Source organism: Schistocerca serialis, chromosome 8 (assembly GCF_023864345.2).
Source record: "Schistocerca serialis cubense isolate TAMUIC-IGC-003099 chromosome 8, iqSchSeri2.2, whole genome shotgun sequence".
Taxonomy (NCBI): domain Eukaryota; kingdom Metazoa; phylum Arthropoda; class Insecta; order Orthoptera; family Acrididae; genus Schistocerca; species Schistocerca serialis.
In genome coordinates, this window is record NC_064645.1 from 316,999,667 (window position 1) to 317,024,893 (window position 25,227).

Consider the following 25,227-nt stretch of genomic DNA (forward strand, 5'->3'; position numbering starts at 1 on the left):
CTATGTAGACGCCATTTTGACGTTGTACTACGGCTCTACCACCTGCCAGAACGGTTAGAAACTTCACCAGCGCACAGAACAAACATCAAATGTGAAGCACCAACAAGGACGTTTCTCTCTATATACTAATGGCTTATTAAAAATGTAGGGAAATTACTAACTGCCCGCATCTCGTGGTCGTGCGGTAGCGTTCTCGCTTCCCACGCCCGGGTTCCCGGGTTCGATTCCCGGCGGGGTCAGGGATTTTCTCTGCCTCGTGATGGCTGGGTGTTGTGTGCTGTCCTTAGGTTAGTTAGGTTTAAGTAGTTCTAAGTTCTAGGGGACTGATGACCATAGATGTTAAGTCCCATAGTGCTCAGAGCCATTTGAATTTTTACTAATTGAACGACACTCGTAAATTGGGTTCCAAAAATACTGCGTGACAAAGAAAATTAAGCACCCACAGGACAGGGTTGGATGAGGATGTAGCTTTGTACACGTACATACCATCGTATAATTGTGTAGGCTTCCGCGGCCAGAGTCAGTCGACATAAAAGTTTTCTGGGTTTGGTACCGCGTCATAATGTAAAAACTACTGCTGCTGTAGAAAAGCCAACGTTTGGGCCACGATTGCAGCAGCCTTCTTCTGGGTCTAATGGTGCGTTCTAGCTATGCAATGTCCTTTATATTTTGTTGTTAGTGTTCTCTGCGCATGCCATTACGCCCTAATTTAAAAAAGGTAGTTAGTTTATTGGTCATTTAAGGAAGAAGGAGAGGGAACTTTATTTTAATAGGTTATTGCGGTGGAGGGATAACGTGACCTCTGTTGTCCATTGGCTCTTGTGTTATGTACCATGAGTGGTCGAATGAGAACTTTGCTGCTGTTTACCAACTGCTGGACGTCGGCCGCGCGGCGGCAGCTACTCGCCGGTAGTGCCCGTGCCTCGTGTTGACAGTGTGGTCTGTTGGGCTCTGATTGCTGGCAGCCAAGATGGGGCAAGCCTGAGTCCATCCTCCCTGTTCATGTTGTTAGGGTGTTTAAGTATTTCGATGGCCTCTCTGATTTTGCGTTTCGTCATAATTGGCTGCTTGGCCAACACACAGGCTTCGCTGAATTTTATTTCTTTTCCGCAGTCATGGTGAAGTTCTGCCGCTGCGGATTTGTTGTGTTGCCCTAGACGAATATAACGCTCGTGCTCCCGAATGCGCGTTGCTATTGGCCTACCAGTCTCGCCGATGTATGCCTCTCCACATTAGCATTCCACCTTGTAAACGCCTGCAGTGTGTAATGCATCCACCTTGTCCTGGACCACTATAGAAGACATGCTGCACCCCAACGCGGCGAAGGTGTTTGCCTATTCGGTCAGTAGCGTTTTTCACATAGGGTAAGCGTACTGTTGGCTGCAGTTTGTCTAGTTCCTGCTTATCTTTCTTGCTTGTGCTCGTCGACAAGGCTGTGTTTATCGACTTATGGCTGTAGCCATTGGCTAGAAAAGTTGTGCGTAACCTTTTAAGCTCAGGTGTGATGTTTTGAGCATCACTTAGGCGCTGCGCACGGATTGCCAAACAGCGGATGACAGAGTTCTTCTGCGCTGGGTGGTGGTAGGATTGGGCGTGCAGATACCTGTCAGTATGTGTAGGATTACGATATACTCTGTGCCCCAGTGTGCCCTCCGTTCTCCTGTACACTTCGACGTCTAGAAATGGGATAGCACCATTCTACCATCGGTCAATAGAATTCTTCTGGGCTGTCGACAGTATTGTCAGCATATAAAATTGCTGACTGACTGTTAGCTCAGCACAGAGCTCTGAGGAAGGCCGTTTGCAGTAGTGGCCGAAATGTCAGACAGTTTTATATGCAGTCCCCTAGACTTAGAACTACATAAACCTAACTAACCTAAGAAGATCACACACAACCATGCCCGAGGCAGGATTCGGACCTGCGACCGTAGCAGCAGCGCGGTTCCGGACTGAAGCGCCTAGAACCGCTCGATTACAGCGGCCGGCCGGAACTGCGCACTGGGTACGTATACGGTACGCTACTTCTGAGGTTAAAAAATTGGCATTATGCGGCTTATACGCCTTCATTTTACTTTCTTAAGCTTATAAAACATTTCTGGCCGTTCGTGTTTCATTGCTAGGTTACACTAGTCTGGCAATGAGTGTGTATTTGTCGATTCATTCCTTTTTTTTGCGCTTAGGCCCTGTTTATCCGACATGGTAATGGTTGACTCAAAGAATCTTTTCATGCCTCACCCGTGTGGGATCTCGCATGCTGCTTGAATTTTTAGGTGACTGACGCGGTTTTCTCGTACATAACCAAGCTGTGACCTAATATTCACATTTGTATGGAACCTTTTTGAGTTAATTAATTTTATATAGTATGCTTACTACTCTCCCTTATTTTCTGTAGCGCATGATGGGATTTACATCCTGAAACCTGGGTCGTGTGTACGATTTTATCCAAATAAAGGATTTCTCAATTACAGCTGGTGCGGATTAATTCCACATGAAAATTTTTAGCAGGTTTTGGATGTCCCACAAAGTATCTCTGCGAACACGTGTGGGGGGGGGGGGGGTTACTGAATATTGTTCAGGGTTTGATGCCTGTCCGGGTTGGAGACTTTCTCCGCTTGCGGACTTGGCGTTGTGTTGTCTTCATCATCATTTCATCCCGTTTGGCACACCAAGTCGCCTCAGCGGCGTCAACTAAAAAGACTTGCACCAGGCGACAGGGCTCCCCACAGGTGGTGCTCTCGGCTCAATCACACGCATTACCTTATAGTGGTGCCAGTACCTTTGTATGTTCTCTGTTCCCCCTTGTCAATAGTTGTGGGTGACTAAATTCATAATCTGAACAAATTACGAAGCTAGATTTGTGGCTAGTTATGAATCATGTGGCATTAACTTGTATCAAAATTAAAGGGACGGTTAATCGCCGGATGATTTTTCCTTTTCATATTATTTAGATGTTTGCATCATCTTAGTTTTTCACAGTCACTTGTAGTAACTAAAACACATCCGAACAGATCGGGGTTAAGTATCATGTCATCACGTATTTGTGAACTATCAGCCATTTGCCATATGCACTGGTCAGCCAAAACATTATGACCACTCGCTTACCAGTGTGATGGACCGTCTTCGGAAGCAAAACAGCAGCGATTCTGCTTCACATGGATTCGACAAGTCTTTGGGAGGTTTCCGGTGGTATGTGGCACCATACGCCTAAGCACAGGTTACGCAATTCCCGTAAATTGCAGGCTGCAGATTTGCAGTTTGCACTGGGTACCGAGTGGTTTCCTATCGGTTTCGTATCAGGCGAATTTGATGCCTAAAAATCAATGTGATGATCATGCTCATGAAATCACTGTAGTGCGACTCTGATATTGTGTCATGGACAGTTATCCTGTTGGAAAACGCCATCGCCACTGGGAAAGATACGAAGTCATGGACAGTTATCCTGTTGGAAAACGTCATCGCCACTGGGAAAGATATGAAGTCACGGACAGTTATCCTGTTGGAAAACGCCATCGCCACTGGGAAAGATACGAAGTCACGGACAGTTATCCTGTTGGAAAACGCCATCGCCACTGGGAAAGATACGAAGTCACAGACAGTTATCCTGTTGGAAAATGCCATCACCACTGGGAAAGATACGATGCCACAGACAGTTATCCTGTTGGAAAACGCCATCGCCACTGGGAAAGATACGAAGTGTGAAGAGAGGAAGGGATGCAGGTGATCCACAGGAATGTTGAAGAAATCTACAGCTGTCATAGTGCTTTCACTTATTACCACAGGTCACACTGAAGCCCAATGAATGTCGCCCTTAACATGATAGTGCGCCCCACCTGCCTGTATCCATCGTGCGGTGCGTGTTTTGACCAGTCGTTCGTCTGCATGATGGCGTATCCGGACATGCGCCCATCGACCTTGTCTAATAAGAAACTTGATTCTTCGTACTACGTAACATGTTTCCATTGCTTCACGGGCCAATCGCGGGGCTCCCGCTGTAATAGTAATTAACATTGCAGCTGCTTCAAATAGGGGTCCTTGCCGCGGAGCTCCTTGTTCAACTATTTGCGCTGGATGGTGTTCTCCGAAACACTTTTACTATCAGCGACATAATATTCTATGGACATTTCTGCCAGAGATCGCCGTCTAATCTACTTAACAGAGCGAGCGAGCCTCTCACCTCCACGTCTTGCAGTGAGTCGTGGATGTCCAACAGTTTGTTGCCTACTCGTGGTTGCCCCACCCTGCCACCAGATCCCACATCTACTGACGACAGCTTTGCCGTTTCCGAACTGTTCCTTCCCAGGAACTACTGTAGGCCACAGCAATCCACACTGTTTAAGTCTCCTATGTCAATGGATTTCCCCATCTGCAGACCTTATCGACGTCAGAATGATGCTTGCTTCCTCTCTGTTCCACTCATACACACTGCTTGACAATTACTCAGAAACAGAGACGCTGTTGGACAGAGATGGCCACAGATAATGATGGACGAATATGAAACACAATATGTACGTGGAGTGATAGATTGATAAAGATAAATGATAAAGATTTCGCCACACGAGAAAGCAGGATAACAGACATAAATAACTTTCATGTTCAACACATGCCAGACTCCCAACACAGAGGTCGATATCGGACTCTCAGTAAGGAATAAGCCCTCCTCGGGCACTAATGCACATTTTGGAGCCGGCCGCTGAGGCCGAAAGGTTCTAGGCGATTCAGTCCGGAACCGCGCTGCTGCTACGGTCGCAGGATCCTGCCTCTGGCATGGATGTATGCGACGTCCTTAGGTTAGTTAGGTTTAAGTAGTTCTACGTCTAGGTGACTGATGACCTCACATGTTAAGTGCCATAGTGCTTAGAGCCATATAGAGCCACATTTTGTACCTATTTTTGCTGGTGCCTAATAAGCTGTTGTGGAGTCCTCGGGGGCTATTGTCCCACTCATCTCTCAAGGCGGTTTTTAGTTCTTGCACAGTTCCGGGAGAAGCTGTTCGTTGAGAACACTCCTGCGAAGGGAGGCGTCTTCTATAGTGTTTAGGTCCGGTGAGTGCGCGGGCCATTTTATACATTCGGTATCCTCACTTCAGACATCTCAGCGGTCCGGCGAGGACGGCCATTGTCTCTATAAACAAAAAGTTGGGACCTGCTTCCTAAACAGACGGTCATGACCCAGAACAATCTCCCGGCAATACTGCAGTGGTGTAACGGTACCTCGCACAAAGATATGCTGCAGCGTTTGGCCATCGAGTGTAATGGCTGCATGCCATAACGCAAAGGCCATACCTACGATATTCATGACTAAGCTATGATGTGTAAAGTGTCCTCTTCTGTCTCCACAATAACTGGTGGCCAGAATCACTTGCCACAGTGAAGCGGGATTCGCCGCAGAACGTCGCTCTGGTCTCAACCAACATGCTCCCTGCACCAACGAACTCTTTCTTGACGATGGCGTGGTTGAAGTGGTACGCATTTAACAAGCTTCCGAGCATAAAGACCACCTGAGCTAATTGCCGCGAAATGGTTCTGGCAGAGACATGTGTGCCGGTAGCAGTTTCAGGATTTGCAGCGATCTGCGTGGGAGCGAGATGTCAGTTCTTTTTCGCCACTAGGGCTACGTATCGATCCTCTTGCGATGTGGTGGTTCGTCTACGATAACCAGCATGCTTTCACATAGCACTTACACCTTCAGTGGCATTGTTTGATCGGGAGATGACACTTTTGGACATGCCCATTGCTATGGCCACAGTGCTGATACTTTGACGGTATTCGAGCCGTCGAACTGCTCGTCCATGATTATAAGCTCACATATGATGTCTTGCAGACAAGTTGCCCTACCAACCGAATGTCGCACTAATCGGCTCCAGAACAACTTCCGTCAAACGCAGTACTGCATGAACCGTCGAATGCATACACAACGTTCGTGCACAGGCTTTGCTGAAGTTAAGACGTCCCGCCCTCTAAATTTCCTTTCACTATCATTGGTCGGGAGTTCCGCAGCAATTGTCGGTTGTTCCATAGCAATTGGCAGTTATTCCTTAGCAAGTGTCAGTTGTTCCTTAGCAGCTGTCAAGCAGTATGTTCCTTACTGCGCCAGGTACTTCCAACACCACAAGTAGTATTCAATCTGAAATCAAACGATAATTAAATCGATACCGTAGTAAATTAATCTGCCACGAGTAATGAGTGTAGCAGGCAAACATCTATTAGGCGCACTACGAATGTAGTGGCGTTTACATGTTGGGAATGTGGGTCTCACGGGGAGCGTGCAAGGGATAAGTCCCTGTAGGCGCACTATCCTATGTGCCCTCGGTGGCTTAGATGGATAGAGCGTCTGCCATGTAACGAAGAGATCCTGGGTTCGAGTCCCGGTCGGGCCACTCATTTTCAACATGTCCCCAATGATGTATATCAACACCTGTTTGCAGCTAGGGTGTCGATTTAATTATCATTTCATTCTAGAGAAGCTGCACGGTCCACAACGGTATCTGTTCTTTCGGGAACAAATACAACCTTCATATATAGTATTCAATCTCACAGTGGACGGTGCTCATAATTTTTTGGATCACCATTGTGCATTAAAAACTTAAATGCGCGTTGGGCCTCCAGTTCCTCTCTATTTTATTCGTTTAATGTACAATGGTTCAACTAAGGTTGTTCCTGATTAATTTGCTCATCCCCGACACAATTATGCGCATTTCCTCTACATAGTCTCCATGCTAGCCGGCCGGTGTGGCCGTGCGGTTCTAGGCGCTTCAGTCTGGAACCGCGTGACCGCTACGGTCGCAGGTTCGAATCCTGCCTCGGGCATGGATGTGTGTGATGTTCTTAGGTTAGTTAGGTTTAAGTAGTTCTAAGTTCTAGGGGACTGATGACCACAGATGTTAAGTCTCATAGTGCTCAGAGCCATTTGAACCATCTCCATGCTATCATACATACTTGTTGGTGATAAATTACGCTGCGCCCACAGAAAGCCGCTATATGAATGGTATATCTTTCAACTGAAAAGGTAAGTTCTTTTTAGTAGGTTAGTAGTTGGGTAATTGCTGAAAGGTTTTAATGTAGTTTTGTAGTATTAGTAGTAGAAGTAGTTGAGGATTCTTTCTTTTTTAATCTCCCTTTTCTTAAGTATCAGAAATAATATTAAAACATAACTTATAACTGTCGAAGGAAATGTGATCTCTATGGTCTATTTTAGCTTTTAAGATATTAGGTGGTAATCATGAAGAATAAATAACGAATAGTAAATAAAAAACTAATCTACACTGTATGATCGAAAGCATCTGGCCAACCCTGTAGTATGTGGAGTTGTCCACGAGGTGTCACGAACGGCGGACCCGCTATTTTAAAAGGTGCTGAGGCGTATTGTGTTGTCAGTAGACAGGTCGTAACAGCAAAATGGGTCTGTCAGCAGAGCTCAGTGACTTCGGACGTGGACTAGTCATTGACTGTGTAACAGATTCATCAGAGACATTTAAACCATTCTAAAGTTGCCATTCTGAATCAAGGCCAGGCAGATCTCGTGTACTGATGAACAGGAACCGTCGAGCACTGCGGAGTGTGTGGTTGTAAAAAAATCGAGTGAAATCAGCGCTAGGAATTACTCGTGAGTTCCGAGGGCCGCTAGCAGTCTGGCTAGCACAGTGACTGTTCATAGGGAGTTAAAAAGGACTGGATCCAATGCTCGTGCAGTTCCCCATAAGCCACGCATTTCTATAGTCACTGCGAAGCGACGCTTGAGGTGGTATAACGAGTGACGCCATAGGGAAGTGGATGACTGGATCATGCTATACCCTAGAGGGGTTTGGGTTTGGTGTATGTCTGGCGAATGTTACGTAACGTCATGCGTAGTGCCAATAGTGAATACGGAGGAGGTGGTGTTATGGTATAGGGATGTTTCCTGCGGTTACAGAGCTGAAGAAAACGCTGAATACGAAAGGATACGAATATATTTTGTGGCATTGTGTACTGTGTGCAGTAAAAGGAACAGTTTAATTAATAATAATACAACCATAGTATGGTCATGGAAGAATGATAATTGCTCCATTAATGGTGAAGCATTAATGTTGATTGTAACAGCATAACGATGAAACAAGTCATAAAGCATTTGTGAGGTAGTGGTTTGTGAACAACACCTTACCTGAAATGGTCTAGCCTGCCCAGTCTAGATCTGAATCCAATGGAACACCTTCGGGATGAGCTCGAACGTCGACTTCGTTCCAGACCCCAGTGTCCAAAATCACTACAGACTCTGGTTTCCGCTGTTGCGGAAAAAAGGGCTGCCATTCCTCCACAGGAATTCAGATTGCGGGCATTCAAATAACTACGCACCCGCAGACTCAGCGTTGCAACATTAAAAGTTTTGGCTAGTCTCGTTGTCTAGCGGCTGGGATACATAGTTGCCGCATTACAGGCCAAATACTGCTGAGTCTACAGTATACGAAAAGAATACACACACAAATCGAATGGTCGAAGGTTTCTATCACTCGGCAATTGCGAATTATAAATGTAACATATAAATATATAAATGAAAGATTGCAATTAAATAAAATCTGCAGGTACTATATTAAAGACTTTGAATGATGAGTACGATAGTAGAAGTACTTTTGGGAATGCGGTATATTTCTGCAAAACACTTATTGGTGTCGATGGTCCAGAAATTAAATAAAATATAAATTGAATAACAGGGAAACAATAGATTCCTACAGCACGTAATTAGATATGAACAACAACACAGCTCGCGAGATATTCAATTCTCAACGCACACTGCGTCTTCACATTCTTCAAGTCTCTCCCGCGACACCGCGTCCGTCGCGCCGTCGCGTCCAGCACTTCCCGTGTCGGGTGCCGTACTCCCAGAACTCCGCGACTCTCCTCACCCGAACTCGCTTCCATCCAGTCTCCCCATTCACGAGCGCTGTGATTGGCTAGAGCGCTCGCGCCATGTCTTCTTGGCAGCGCACCCACACAAACATAATGAAACACATACGAAGTACGGATTTGCATTTAAATAACTTGAAATTACACTACTGGCCATTAAAATTGCTACACCACGAAGATGACGTGCTACAGGCGCGAAATTTAACCGACAACAAGAAGATGCTGTGATATGCAAATGATTAGCTTTTCAGAGCATTCACACAAGGTTGGCGCCGGTGGCGACACCTACGACGTGCTGACATGAGGAAAGTTTCCAACCGACTTCTCATACACAAACAGCAGTTGACCGGCGGTGCCTAGCGAAACGTTGTTGTGATGCCTCGTGTAAGGAGGAGAAATGAGTACCATCACGTTTCCGACTTTGATAAAGGTCGGATTGTAGCCTATCGCGATTGCGGTTTATCGTATCGCGACATTGCTGCTCGCGTTGGTCGAGATCCAATGACTGCTCGCCGAATATGGAATCGATTTGTTCAGGAGGGTTATATGGAACGCCGTGCTGGGTCCCAACGGCCTCGTATCACCAGCAGTCGAGATGGCAGGCATCGTATCCACATGGCTGTAACGGATCGTGCAGCCATGTCTCGATCCCTGAGTCAACAGATGGGGACGTTTGCAAGACAACAACCATCTGCACGAACAGTTCGACGACGTTTGCAGCAGAATGGACCATCAGATCGGAGACCATGGCTGCGGTTACCCTTGTCGCTGCATCACAGACATGAGCGCCTGCGATGGTGTACTCAACCACGAACCTGGGTGCTCGAATGGCAAAACGTAATTTTTTCGGATGAATCCAGGTTCTGTTTACAGCATCATGATGGTCGCGTCCCTGTTTGGCGACATCGCGGTGAACGCACATTGGAAGAGTGTATTCGTCATCGCCATACTGCGATACCCTACATTTCAGCAGGCTAATGCACGACCGCATGTTGCAGGTCCTGTAAGGGCCTTTCTGGATACAGAAAATGTTCGACTGCTGCCCTGGCCAGCACATTCTCCAGATCTCTCACCAATTGGAAACGTCTGGTCAATGGTGGCCGAGCAACTGGCTCGTCACAATACGCCAATCACTACTCTTGATGTACTGTGGTATCGTGTTGAAGCTGCATGGGCAGCTGTACCTGTACACGCCATCCAAGCTCTGTTTGACTCAATGCCCAGGCGTATGAAGGCCGTTATTACGGCCAGAGGTGGCTGTTCTGGGTACTAATTTCTCAGGATCTATGCACCCAAACTGTGTGAAAATGTAATCACATATCAGTTCTAGTATAATATATTTGTCCAATGAATACCTGTTTGTCATCTGCATTTCTTCCTGGTGTAGCAATTTTAATGGCCAGTAGTGTATATGACGCGATCGATAGTAAACGACCACTTTGATCTCCAATAACTCATGTACTATTTAAATTACATGCCTGTAATTTATACCAATTTAGGTTTACACTAATAGCTCTCTAAAGACATGTAGATCGACGAAATCGGGTGAACCGTTTAGATTTTGGAAATTCGTTGCTGGGTGTTACTTGTATAATTTGTCGTCAGCTACTAAACTTGAAACTAATAAATATATTGAAAATGTGATTACACCATCAGAATCGCCGTGCAAATAATGGTAATGTACATGTTTCCTTTTGAGGTATCACGATTCATCTGGCTACTGTTCATTTCTATACGAACTGTGAAATGTCTGCCATTTAGGTTTCACAAAGTCCGCCATCTTTGGCCCTCCCGGCGCACGGCGTGACCAACGAATTCTCAGCCACGTGCTCGATGGACCACGCGCTGGGGCTACCCCTCTCTCGTCCGGCTAACGTTCGGCATCACGTCTTTTCTTCTGGGCCCCGGCTGGCCTAGCGGTCCGTGCAGCCACTGCTTCCTCCGAACTTAGAATATTTTCAGGGCGCGTCGATTCGCCTGTTACCTCACAAGATGCATCACTGAAAGTGTGCTCATCAGAGATCAGTCCTCATAAAGGCGACGCATGGACACACTCCACATTAATGCCCACTAACAGAAGTCTGTGACCTTTTGGTTAGGTAGTGTAGGTAGCTTTCAGAACTGCTTGGCAATGAAGGCAGTGTGTTTTGTCTGTGACTGTACAAGGGCGGCATCAGGGCGGTGGTGTGGACAGACGTGGTGCAGTCGCTGGTGATGTTCGGCTCGGTGCTGGTCGTCATCATCAAGGGCACCGTCGACGTTGGCGGACTGGCCGTCGTCTGGAGCCGCAACGTCGAATCGGGCCGCATCGAGCCACCACTGTGAGTACACTCCAATCTCCTCTTTCTTCCACTCGATGTCAATATACCTCTGGTTTTAGGAAAGGTAAAGTGAGTCAGTTCTGAAATTACACTTCATAATTGAAACAAGATTTAAGAAAAACCACTTTCATACGATATGTCGTCAGCGTAAAATGGTGCATATGTTTGGAATTCTAAGACAATAACGAAAGACAGCTGATAAACAGGGTTAATGTAACGTACACCTACAAGATTTCGGGTGTTGTTCTGGGGTATTGAGCGGTTTTGTATAAGGGACGTGTGGTCTCCGGTAGCTCGTTAGTAATGATGCAATTATGATTTATTCGGTTTCTTATTACAGTTACTTTTTCAGTTTGTGGGAAGAGCTTCACAAAAGTGATGAGACTTCTAGTCTATAACGGTCGATCAAAAGGTTTACAGTCGAAGGCCGTACACTGCAGAATCGGTGTGCCAAACAGGCACAATCTCCTTGAACTTTGAGGCAATCATCACACCGTCGCACCAAGTTGAAGATATCTGTTCGGTAAAACACCGTGTCTGTCCTGCTGCGTGAAGAAGTCAGTAACTGCCTACCGGACATCCTCGTCCGCCAGGAATCGTCGACCCTTCGAGGCCTTTTTTCAGGGATCGAATGCGTGATAATCGTGTGGGGAGAGATCAGAACTTTAGGACAGGTGCTCGAGTGTCTCCCACATGGGTTGGCTCATTACGACATTCGCGGTATGGGGGCTGCCATTTTCATGAAGCAGCAGGCAGCACCGCTTGTCGCAGTTTTCCCTCAACAGTGATTTTTGACAGACATGGTGTCTATTGCTTCTTCCTCCGCGTGATGTCTCCGGTGTATGTCGTTCGACAGCCAAGAAAAGACTAATAGCACGTTGGCCGTGCTTTAGAGCATTCGGCAACGACGTCGCCATAGCTCTCGTTTACGCGTTTACCGGATGCTCGTCGGAAAGACACAAATGACACTCTAATCCCTTACCTACATTTCGGTGCTTATATACCCGCATCGGAGTCGCGCTATATCGCATGTACGTTGCAGAATCTCCCTCAAACGGAAGCTTTTTTATCGCCCTTCATATTATGCACTCACCAAAACGTATAACATAAACACGTGCAACAACCTCGAGGCGAAACACCTACACTTTCGGCGCAGATACCGTATGCGAGCTTGAGGGTGAAGAGTAAAGTAGACATTACTGTTGACAACAGAAAGGACAGTGGGTGAATGCAACAAGAATGTCTTCAAACAACTCACACAGTGCAAAGTGTCAAAATTTGCATTGTTGTGCAGATATTTTCGGAGAAACACAAATACAAAGATAAGAGAGGGTGAGATATCGAACGAAACGCAATTAACCTGTGGGACCCTGATCCCTTGTACCAAAATAATCCGAAAATATTCCTGAACGACCTCTGAAATTATTTTGGTGAAATTCAATACGGAAAGAACGAAGGACGTTAAGATAGCGAGGCAGCCTTTCTCTTCTACTGTCCAACCTTTATGTACAAGAAGCCACACAATAAATGTTCAGGAAAAGGGATTAAAGTTCAGTGTGTAAGCCATCAACCGAGGGGGCTGAGAATACAAGTGGTACAATCGCTTGCTGAAGCAAACTGAGTAAATGACGACCAGAGTTAGATGGCTGTTTGTAAATTATGTGAATTACTCTCAAAGCACCACATATTTTTTCCCAGTGGTCAGTTAGTCTGTGTATAGTTCTAGTAGCGAGCCTAGCAATGCTTAGCGATTGCTATATATGTATGGGAATTAGATATACGTCCTAATCAGCTTCTCCCTGTCCGTCTCCTCCTCCCCCTCTCTTTGTCCATGCCTTCCTCCCACCCATCTTTGTCCATCGCCTTGTGAGCTTGGGGTTGATCTGCTATTCTGTTATTCTGCGCAACGGATTAATCTGAGATGTACCCTTTACCCTGTGGCTCCTGCAAGATGCAGTTTCCACCCCCACACTACTACGAAAGTCAGACAGACGCTCCTAATGTTCTAAAGAGAAATGCCAGAAAAACTTTCAGCAATAAACATCTTCTGGAGTCATCTGCTGTAAGGAAATGACACAAAAATTCACAAAATTTTTACGTAACTAGTGGGATACTTGGGTACTGGAGTAGTGCTAGTTAGTGTAAGAAAATCATGAAAGTAACGAAAATTATTATTTATTCTGCAAAAATTCTGAGAAATCACAATAGCACTTTTAGTTATGAATTGAACAAGTTATATCCTGGTTCTTTTCAGAATGTGAAGTTACCTCTCAAGGATAGGATTCGCTAATGAAATTTCTATACAAAGTTTAAGATTGTTATTGACTTGGCAGAATGGCTGAGAGGCGCGCCCACTCAACTTGAATAATTATCCTTTAGAATGTTGCTAGGTACGGTCGAGGCTGTTGCGTGTGAAATGCAGTGAAGTGCACTGTTGTGGAGGAAATATGGGGCTCGCAATAGCTGTAGCGCACAATACCGTAAGCTTCAATGACTGCTGTCTGCGCCGCTCGCTGCTGACAAATAAGATAACTCTCGTTCTATCTGGATTGACCTTCGCCAACTAAACTCTCCCTACGCCTTGATGAAGTCAAGGATTCCTATTCGCCCCTAGTCTTACTATTGGCGTGGTACACTGGTCAGATAACCAGTCCACTGCGATGCCACTCAAAAATTCGCTCGCAGGCGTTTAACTATAACTCTGTCTGTTCACACCACACAATAAGTGTGTCAGCCAACACAGTGAACAATGCTTAATCACAAGGACTCAGTATAGAGCCGCACTTCGATTCGCTTTCGTCAGAGGTGCTCTCCCAGTGAAGTACTGAGGAGAGACTTGTTCCTCGCTCCAAGAGCGACAACGGAATGGTGCCTCTCCACACCAGACGTGAAGGGCTGTATCTTTCGGTCTCTTCCATTACTCCTTCAGCTCAAGGCGTCAGAAATATCGTCTGCTAATCAGCATTGCTCTTCTAAAACGGGAGAATGATGTTTCGTTTAAGGTGACCAATCCGGAAATCTGTAGTATCGGCGTTTGGCGTTTGCTGTGTCCCTGTGAAAATCTCTGAAACTGCTTGCTATGTGTAAAGAATGCATAGGTTGGACGCTCCCACACAATGAAGCAGAATTTGCTTTTAAGCCAAACACAGGATCGTTCCCCCTTTTACTTGGGCACACACTGTCTGCTCCACGGGTGGCTGAGGTTGACTCATCCTCTGAAGGGACCAGCCTCCCGGTGTGTGATAAGCTCCTGTGACCGTCGTGTCTGGAATGTGTGTGTGTACGGCAGCCTCGAGTATTTCAACCTCGGTGCGCACTTGTTATTTGCATATCGTTTGGATGAATTCATACAACATTGACTTTATCTTATCGAATTCGGGTTCGAATGAAGCGTCTTGATGTGTGGAATATGATTGTGAGGGCTGAATATGTAAGCAACGAAGGTCAGGAGACCACGGCGTCTTACAACCTTCCTCCCACTCCCTGTACATCTTTTATCCCACACTCTCTCCATCCATCTCCTCCTCCCTGATCTCTCTGACCATATCCTGCTTCTCCTTCTTTCTATCCGTTTCCTTACCATCCTCTGTCCATCACCTCCTCCCCTATTCTCTGAACTTATTTATTATTATTGAAAATGGGACTTTGATTGGGAATAGAAGTAAAAATGAATGGGTTAATCGGTTGAAATCATTAGTACACAGAGTATGAAAGAACCTTTCCAGCATCCGGATGTGTGAGAACAGTGGCTTTAATGAATGTATTTCACATGGTTTTAATCTACGAACATTATGAATTACCTAGAAGAAAACGATTCATTGACACATAGTCAGCACAGATTCAGAAAATATCGTTCTTATGAAACACAACTAGCTCTCTATACTCATGAAGAATTCATTCCATATTTTTGGATTTCCAGAAGGCTTTCGACACCGTTCCTCCGTCTTCTAACCAAACATGCGTGCCTATGGAATATCGACTCAGTTGTACGACTGGACTCGTGATTTCCTGTCAGAAAGGTCACAATTCGTAGTAATAGACGGAGAGTCATCGAGTAAAGCAGAAATAATATCCAGTGTTCCCCAAGGAAGTGTTACAGGCCCTTTGTTTTTCCTCACCAATATAAACGTTTTAGGAGACAATCTAAGTAGCCCTCTTAGATTATTTGCAGATGATGCTATATTTACCGTCTTGTAAAGTCATCAGATGATCAAAACGAATTGAAAAATGATTTAGATAAGAGATCTGTACGGTGCGAAAAGTGGCAATTGACCCTGAATAAAGAAAAATATGAAGTTATTCACATGAGTACTAGAAGACATCCGCTAAATTTCGATTACGCTTTAAGTCACACAAATCTAAAGGCTGTAAATTCAACTAAATACTTAGGGATTACAATTACAAATAACCTAAATTGGAACGATCACATACATTATATAGTGGGCAGAGCAAACCAAAGACTGCGGGTCACTGTCAGAACACTTAGAGGATGTAACAGGTCTACTGCTTACACCACGCTTGTCCGCCCTATTCCGGAGTATTGCTGTGCGGTGTGGGATCCGCTTCAGGTAGGACTGACTAACGACATCGAAAAAGTTCAGAGAAGGGCAGCTCGTTTTGCATTAGGGTAATTAGTGCCCAGACATGATACGTGAATTGGAGTGGCAATCATTACAACAAAGGCGTTTTCCGTTGCGGCGGGATCTCCTCATGAAATTTCAATCAGCAGGTTTCTCCTCCGATTGCGAAAACATTCTGTTGGCACCCACCTACATAGGGAGAAATGATCATCACGATAAAATAAGAGAAATCAGAGCTCGCACAGAAAAATTTAAGTGCTCGTTTATCCCGCGCTCCATTCGAGAATGGAACGGTAGAGAGACAGCTTGAAGGTGATTCATTGAACCACACGCCAGTGATTTATTGTGAATATAGCAGCGTAATCACGTAGATGTAAATCTACGAACAGGTAGGATTCGCCCCAAATGATGTCATTTCGAAGGAACTGTTGTACTTTTGTGTATTCTGCAAGAGAGACTTCGATCGAGGTTCTTGGCCAGAAAGTAATGACGCCAGTGACTCTGGTTGCGGTGTCAGTCGTGATAATTTGATCTTTTCGCTCGCAAAACATAATCCTGGCGGTTCGTGTCGAAACCTCAAAACATTGCAGTGTTGACAAACATTATTAATTGTTCCAAAGCCGACCGATACCTCCGCGGTGTAATGGACTGTAGGATCGTATCTGAACACCAAACGTTCAGTTCGAATTGTCACGTTTGGCGTCTGTTTTGTCGAGGTTCCAAGTTATTTTGTGCATAAGCTCCAACTGGGAGAGTTGATATCGACAGTACTGTTGTTCTCGAGTCAAAATGGATCGGGCTTGAGAAATTCTTATTTACAAGTATTTGCCTGCAAACGTTATCTACGCTCTTCGTGTAGTTGGTTTACGTTGCTCGTTCATCGACAGGTGTTTCGACGCCTCACTGATGGCATTTTTTCCCAATGAAATAAACCACAACCTGGAATCAATTGAATGTTTACAAAACCCCAAATTACCACGAACTGACATCTTTGTAAGACACCAAAGATATGATCACCTCCTCCAACACACAGAAATATATCTTTCAATTGTATTATTTTTCGCAAAATATCAATATTCAATGAGGAGTTTCTTGTTGTTATGAAAACATGCGACAGCAGAGGTGTCTGTCAAACTGAACGTCAGATTTTTTATGAAAGCATGTGACAGCAGAACAGTCAAACCAACCATCACATTTCTTTCGTTGAGATTTATATAAAAAATCAGCCAAATCGCTCGAACTGTTGTCTAGTGATGATCTTTCGTACATGTGGCAATTGATTTTTTTTATTTATATAGAACATAGATTAAAAATACACTTCTTCAGTCTCAAAACATGTTAGAGTAAAACTGGTACAAGTGCAAAAACTTTTTATTTACCGTGCTATGTTTTGTAGGTTTTTTGGTACAACAAACATTATATACATAATACGATACATTTTTTCATTATAAAATAATGATATGTGAGTAATTAAGGCTGAAAACCTATAGGTAAACAGGAAAATAAAATTAAAATAACAAACCGAAAAGACCCTGAACGCCAGAGAAACTGGTACTGGCATGCGTATTCAAATACAGAGATACGTAAACAGGCAGAATACGGCGCTGCGGTCGGTAACGCTTATATAACACAAGTGTCTGGAGCAGTTGTTAGATCGGTTACTGCTGCTACAATGGCAGGTTATCGAGATTTAAGTGAGTTTAATTACTCACATATCATTATTTTATAATGAAAAAATGTATCTTATTATATATATAATGTTTGTTGTACCAAAAAACCTACAAAACATGGTCGGCGCACGAGCGATGGGGCACAGCATTTCCGAGGCAGCAATGATATGGAGATTTTCCCTTACGACCATTTCACGAGTGTACCGTGAATATCGGGAATCCGGTAAAACATCAAATCTCCGGCACTGCTGCGGCCGGAAAAAGATCCTGCAAGAAAGGGAACTACGACAGGAGTGCAGTCCTTCAGCAAACTGCTGCAGATTTCAATGCTGGGCCATCAACAAGTGTCGGCGTGCGGATCATTCAATGAAACATCATCGATATGGGCTTTCGGAGCCGAAGGTCCACTCATGTACCCTTGATGACTGCACGACACAAAGCTTTACGCCTCGTCTGTGCCCGTCAACGCCGACATTGGACTGTTGATAACGGGAAACAAGTTGCCTGGTCAGTCGAGTCTCGTTTCAAATTGTATCTAGCGGATGGACGTGTACGGGTATGGAGACAACCTTGTGAATCCAGGGACTCTGCATGTTAGCAGGGGATATCAGGATAGGACTCTGACAGGTGACACGTACGTAAGCATCCTGTCTGGTCACCTGCATCCATAAATGTCCATTGTGCATTCCGACGGACTTGGGCAATTCTAGTACAATGTGACACCCCCAAACGTCCACAGTTGCTACAGAGTGGCTCCAGAAACACTCTTCTGAGTTTAAACACTTCCTCTGACCACTAAACTTCTCGGACATCAACATTATTGAGCATATCTGGGATGCCTCGCAACGTGCTGTTCAGAAGAGATCTCCACCTCCTCGTACTCTTACGGCTTTATGGACAGCCCCGCAGGATTCATGAAGTCAGTTCCCTCCAGCACTACTTCAGACGTTAGTCGGGTCCGTGCCAAATCGTGCTGCGGCACTTCTGCGTGCTCGCGGGGGTCTTACAAGATATTAAGCAGGTGTACCACTTTCTTTGGCTCTTCAGTGTATATCAGTGTGGTTCCAACACATACCAGCGATTGTTCATAGTCACTTTCTATAACCCTCTCATAGTCAGTATCTGTAGGATCGTTTGCATTTCCTTCTGTGGTATCTCTTGAAGATGTCTTTCCTGGGAAACACTTGTGACGCTGTACCAGTGTGTTGTGCATTTTTCAGTCTTCCTTGACTCCTTCTTTGACCACGTCATCTTTTTCTCCACTCCTTCTTCTTACAGCCATGATAACTGCTGTCTGGGAATGTGCTACATTACTATAGAACTTATTATAAAGTGGAGGGATGTACTTCTTCATCAGATTTTTTCAATTTCTCAAATTATTTTTTGAAATTCATATTGATGCAAAGGCTACAGAAGAGGTGCTCATGTGGGAAAAATACTGGGCCTCGTGAAATCCGCTATTGAAAACTTAAGATCATTATTTAGTGAATGCTTGAACTGCATTGTTAGAGGATTTTCTTTGCTGATTCAGAGCCGTCTGGTGTTCCTCCATTATACTGTGGTTCTTTCTGTGCCTTTAGAGACTTTATACTTTCCTATGGCATTCATGGCTTTAACTGAAAGACAGTTTTCTGTTTTCATTTCAAGTACTTAAAACTTCCTGCTGACCGGCTTCAGTGCTTCCGTCCTGTCTTGGGAAAGAATTACGTGGCTGAGCTGTTTCCTTGGCTTTTAGAGAGACCAAAATCTGTTTCACATTCCACATATGTATTCCTGGGTTCAAGGACCTTATGACCTATTGTGTCCATATGCTGATTTTCCTCAAGGTGTGCAAGCAGTATTTCAAAAAATGATCTATTTAAACATGCATTAATGTTAGTACAAGTATTGTTAAAAGCGTATAGGTCGGGCTGTTGCTGTACTTTCAAAATACACATATCTGAACTTCCATTAAAGACAGCAGCAATTATCCTTCTGTCTGCCAGTTCTCTTGCACTAGTTGCATTCTACATGCAGTCCGAGCATTGACTTAGATCTTAAACTTTATTGTCACAGAGTGCGGCACTATGCAGGAAATCGCTTGTACTTCTTTCACTCGCAAGGGATTCACGCTTTAGATTACCAAATGTGCATTTAGATCATTTTCTTGTGAAATGTCACTTGTACCCCTTGTACTCTCATCCTCTCAGATACATTATTACCTGATGACACCTCGGGCATGGGTGTGTGTGATGTCCTTAGGTTAGTTAGGTTGAAGTAGTTCTAAGTTCTAGGGGACTGATGACCACAGCAGTTGAGTCCCATAGTGCTTAGAGCCATTTGAACCATTTGAACCTGATGACATTGCTACCCTCAGTGAATTACGGAATGACCAGTTTAATAATCACAGAATGTGGAGGGGCAGTAACGAAAGAAAGACAAAAGTAACATCGAGTAGATTAGCGACGTACTTAACATCGCAGTTGTGGACCACTCAGAAGAAGAAGTGAAGAATTCTGCAACCTTGCAAGCAAAATAATGCGCTATGGGCGAAGGAAAGAAGCAAAGAGGACTAAAGAAGCAGACGAGCACAGGAAAAGAGATCATTCCTGGTCAAAAAGATTTCTACGATTTAAACGTATGTGTCTACACCAAACGTCCCTGATTTATTTGCCGTATGTATTTTAATCTCTGTCTTCTCCTTCAGTTTTGGCGCTCTTAGGTTCTCTCTAGTACAGTGGTTTCCAACGTGGGGGGGTTATTATCGCCTGAGGCGTGAAATTTAATTTTGTGAAGGGCGAAGACAGAAGGGTTCAACTGTATTTCGGTCACGAAGTCAAATTATTTTTAAAAGAGAATTACTGTTACCAGTATTTCGTAAAACTATACCCAATAATTAAATTTTTTATTTCAAATAATAGCATTAACAAGTGACAAAATACTGTGGAAGTTACAGCTTGTGTGAAAGTCTTCCTCACATAGCCTACCCACTACACGCATACTTTGTAACATACATCTATGACAATAAAATTGAGACACTCATATTACATATGCTTCAGCATCTCATGAAAATACCTTCCCCGGATTATAGATACAGACCGAAAATAGCTTTATATTTTACTCTGCAAAAATAAACGAATTAACTGACAGCACAACAGTAACTACTTAATGACTGCTAGTCTGCTGTTGTGCCTCTTGTTACCAGTGCCAGTGAGACGCAGTGCATTGGCAGCCCGAAGTCATCCAATTTCTGTCATTGCAGAAGTAAGAAGTCTAGCAATTAAGTGGTTTATAGGCATTTGTTGACTGTAAATTGGGGTACATGATGTAGGTTAGGAACGTGTCGCTAGGGAGATAAGCGTCGCTCCTGCGTGCGGCAGCTACAGTGCCCATGTAGGAGTAAACGGCCACTTGCCTCCGTCACTAAGGTCGCATATTCGTGCAGTGGCGCTTTACCTAGGGATCAGTGGGTTCGAATCCTGCGAGTAGAAAAAAATTTTCACTGCCACTATTTAGTAGGCAAAGGGAGCAGAGGTGGTGATGTTAGGTTCCTGGTCACCAGACTTTGCGCCATTGTCCTGGTTTAAATACCAAACCTCTTCGCAGTGTCTCATGACATTAAGGTACATGACACTGTTGATGGCGATCCGTTCGTCGGATGGGGCCGTTAAGCTTGGCGGCCCTCTTCGTGCTATTCGCGAGGTGTAGGCTTTCACCGTCTCTTCTCTCATTATCATCATCATCAACACCATATCGTAATCACATAACACAAACATTGCATTCCACTCCACACACAAACATATATGTACTATTACAAAAAGTTGTAACGGAGCGTGTTACTAACAAACAAACAAAACTGTAGACGACATAGTGAAGGTCACAGGGAGCAGTGATTCTCGAGATCCAAATCTTTCCATCTCCTGTAATCATGATGAAAGAACTATGGGATATTTAATAGTTTATGATGGCAGGAAGCAAGTCACAGGTGTCTACCCTCATCAAGGGCTGTTAACTTTCCTGAGTTGTAGCTAGAACTTGCGATTTACTGAGAATTGCCTCATCATTCTATAAATGAAGGCTATTAGAAATAAGCAGTAACAGTTGTCCCATTGACTCATTAGTTCATGGTTTCATAAAACACCTAGAAAAACTGAGTATAATTGATCTTTCATCATTTTAAAAATAAAAGTTTTGAGGCAATTTTGTTTTTTCATTTGGAAGTTTAATGAACCGCTAACGTTAATGATGGTCCAGAGAAGGATGTGCCTCAGCTAATGTCCGTCTGCACTTATGGGTAGCCGGCCAGTGTGGCCTAGCGGTTCTAGGCGCTTCAGTCTGCAACCGCGCGACCGCTACGGTCGCAGGTTCGAATCCTGCCTCGGGCTTGGATGTGTGTGATGTCCTTAGGTTAGTTAGGTTTAAGTAATTCTAAGTTCTAGGGGAATGATGACCTCAGATGTTAAGTCCCATAGTGCTCAGAGCCATTTGAACTTATGGGTAATTTCCTCAGAAAGGTTGGGAATCACTTCTTTAGCACTGACACGTGTCAGACAATCTTGTTCTTTTTTCTAGTTAGTATCCACTAATTCTTTCCTCGTTGATTTGGGCAGAATCTCATCATTTCTTGTTTTAACAGTTTAGTTAATTTTCAGCATCCTTTTCTAACATAACATCTCATCTGCTTCGATTTTCTTGTTTTCCTTTTTTTCTACAATGATTCACTTCCATAAATGCCCCACAGGAGACATAGATTCTCAGAAGTTTTTTTCCAAGTTAATGGGTGTCGATAGGAACACGTGGATGAGCGACTCTCTGCTGGAGGTGGATGATGGTGCAGATGATGTAGACAGCCAATTTGTTATTGAAGTTCTTTACTTCCAAATAAATGTAGAGCAGGGTGCCTGCAGCATGTAGACGACCTGTGTCCTAGACCCGATAGTTGCCACATGGCACTAGTTGCAACCATGGAAGCAGCCTGTCCTAGTGAGTTTCTATGTCAGCAAGTCAGTGACTGTGGCTATCGGCGGTGGCTACACTCTAATTATGGCTCTAGGCCCATGTCTTGGTCTGTGTTGCTACATATCTTCCCTTCTTACAAAAATGGGTTCCTACTTGAGACTAGTTGCAACAAAACATTACTACAATAACCAATGACTTCACATTTTAATTCTCCTGCACGATTTCGGTGGAAACACTTCTGTAGTAACTTTCACCTTTGCATGTGCTTCTTCCCTTTTCTAAATTACACCATGTACCACTCCTCACTCCTACAGCTTCTACGTCTCATTTTTGCACTACTTTACTTCACTCTCTGAGGCTGAATCACCCTTCAATGGTGCTGACACGACTAGTACGGACCCACAGTTTAAATGATGGTAAGGGTGGTATTTGGGCAAGTCTGTGTCTGAGGCTGCAGTAAACAACACTCATTATCGCCAGAATTACACAGACTGAGCATTTGGTGTTTCTTTGTACGCTGAATCCGTGACAGTGCACGGTTCGAATTTTTTCACACAGTCGAACAGGCGTTCCATTGTCAAACGATCATTTTATGAGCCTATTATCAGCTCCAAGGAGATGCGAAGGGGTGGGTCTAGTGTACCATTTAAGAAAGTTAGGTTTTCCTTTGTCAGGATGTCGAAGGATAAGTGTGGTAGGTAGATCAGTGGGTGATGGTTAGCATTGTCGTTCCAGTGACGCAGACAGGTAATCGGAAGGTAGGTCCTAAAATGTCTCATTGCGTATCATTTATTAACAACCACTCCCCTCGAAGTTACAGTCTCTGTGTGTTACCAAAATGACCTTGTTTGCAGAGGATTCAAATGAAGAGTACCGGTTTTGCACGCGAAAGAACTTGCCCCCATTCTAACAGCCGTGTACCGCAAGTCTCTAGAGGAAAGGAGGGTTCCAAATGATTGGAAAAGAGCACAGATAGTCCCAGTCTTCAAGAAGGGTCGTCGAGCAGATGCGCAAAACTATAGACCTATATCTCTGACGTCGATCTCTTGTAGAATTTTAGAACATGTTTTTTGCTCGCGTATCATGTCATTTCTGGAAACCCAGAATCTACTATGTAGGAATCAACATGGATTCCGGAAACAGCGATCGTGTGAGACCCAACTCGCCTTATTTGTTCATGAGACCCAGAAAATATTAGATACAGGCTCCCAGGTAGATGCTATTTTTCTTGACTTCCGGAAGGCGTTCGATACAGTTCCGCACTGTCGCCTGATAAACAAAGTAAGAGCCTACGGAATATCAGACCAGCTGTGTGGCTGGATTGAAGAGTTTTTAGCAAACAGAACACAGCATGTTGTTATCAATGGAGAGACGTCTACAGACGTTAAAGTAACCTCTGGCGTGCCACAGGGGAGTGTTATGGGACCATTGCTTTTCACAATATATATAAATGACTTAGTAGATAGTGTCGGAAGTTCCATGCGGCTTTTCGCGGATGATGCTGTAGTATACAGAGAAGTTGCTGCATTAGAAAATTGTAGCAAAATACAGGAAGATCTGCAGCGGATAGGCACTTGGTGCAGGGAGTGGCAACTGACCCTTAACATAGACAAATGTAATGTATTGCGAATACATAGAAAGAAGGATCCTTTATTGTATGATTATATGATAGCGGAACAAACACTGGTAGCAGTTACTTCTGTAAAATATCTGGGAGTATGCGTAAGGAACGATTTGAAGTGGAATGATCATATAAAATTAATTGTTGGTAAGGCGGGTACCAGGTTGAGATTCATTGGGAGAGTGCTTAGAAAATGTAGTCCATCAACAAAGGAGGTGGCTTACAAAACACTCGTTCGACCTATACTTGAGTATTGCTCATCAGTGTGGGATCCGTACCAGGTCGGGTTGACGGAGGAGATAGAGAAGATCCAAAGAAGAGCGGCGCGTTTCGTCACCGGGTTATTTGGTAACCGTGATAGCGTTACGGAGATGTTTAATAAACTCAAGTGGCAGACTCTGCAAGAGAGGCGCTCTGCATCGCGGTGTAGCTTGCTCGCCAGGTTTCGAGAGGGTGCGTTTCTGGATGAGGTATCGAATATATTGCTTCCCCCTACTTATACTTCCCGAGGAGATCACGAATGTAAAATTAGAGAGATTAGAGCGCGCACGGAGGCTTTCAGACAGTCGTTCTTCCCGCGAACCATACGCGACTGGAACAGGAAAGGGAGGTAATGACAGTGGCACGTGAAGTGCCCTCCGCCACACACCGTTGGGTGGCTTGCGGAGTATCAGTGTAGATGTAGATGTAGATGCCAGTGAAGATAAACAATGTGACTCTATCTTCTGAAAGAATTCGGCCTTACTCATGGTTACTTCCCTAGGGCACTCAGTCATGTACTTTTCACAATGGTCCAGGGTGAACTTGGATAATCCAGGGACTGTGCGAATCTGTTTGTGAGACAGGCTTTGATTTCCACAATGTGGTACTGCATTAATGCCTTGGTGGAGAGTAGTGCACTGGTCTTCCCCAGGTCCCCATAATCTCGAATGTCTAAATTAACTTAGCAAACATCATTTATAAAGAATTTATTCTTAAAGTTAACAGGTTAAGTGTAACACACGTACATCCGCTCATCTCATTTACCGCCAACCAATTTCTTGTTGCACATCTGCACTACTACTTTTACACAAACCTCATATTTCATAAAATAATGAACGTACAGCGTTAGATAACATCGATGTTACCCTAGCAAACTAATTTAGACACACTAAGATTTCACTGACATTGAAAATAAAAATTTTATTCGAAAGTTCCTCTAACCTGTTACCTAAACAACAA

General features: G+C 44.3%; 1 protein-coding gene across 1 annotated transcript in view; it reads left to right on the forward strand.

Annotated features, from left to right (window-relative positions):
• The window catches only part of LOC126416511 (sodium-coupled monocarboxylate transporter 1-like), a 188,312-nt gene that overhangs the window by 56,913 nt on the left and 106,172 nt on the right, over positions 1-25,227 (forward strand). The window contains exon 7 of the mRNA XM_050084253.1: positions 11,043-11,197. Within this exon, the coding sequence (XP_049940210.1) occupies positions 11,043-11,197 (155 nt within the window). The remainder of the gene's footprint in view (positions 1-11,042; positions 11,198-25,227) is intronic.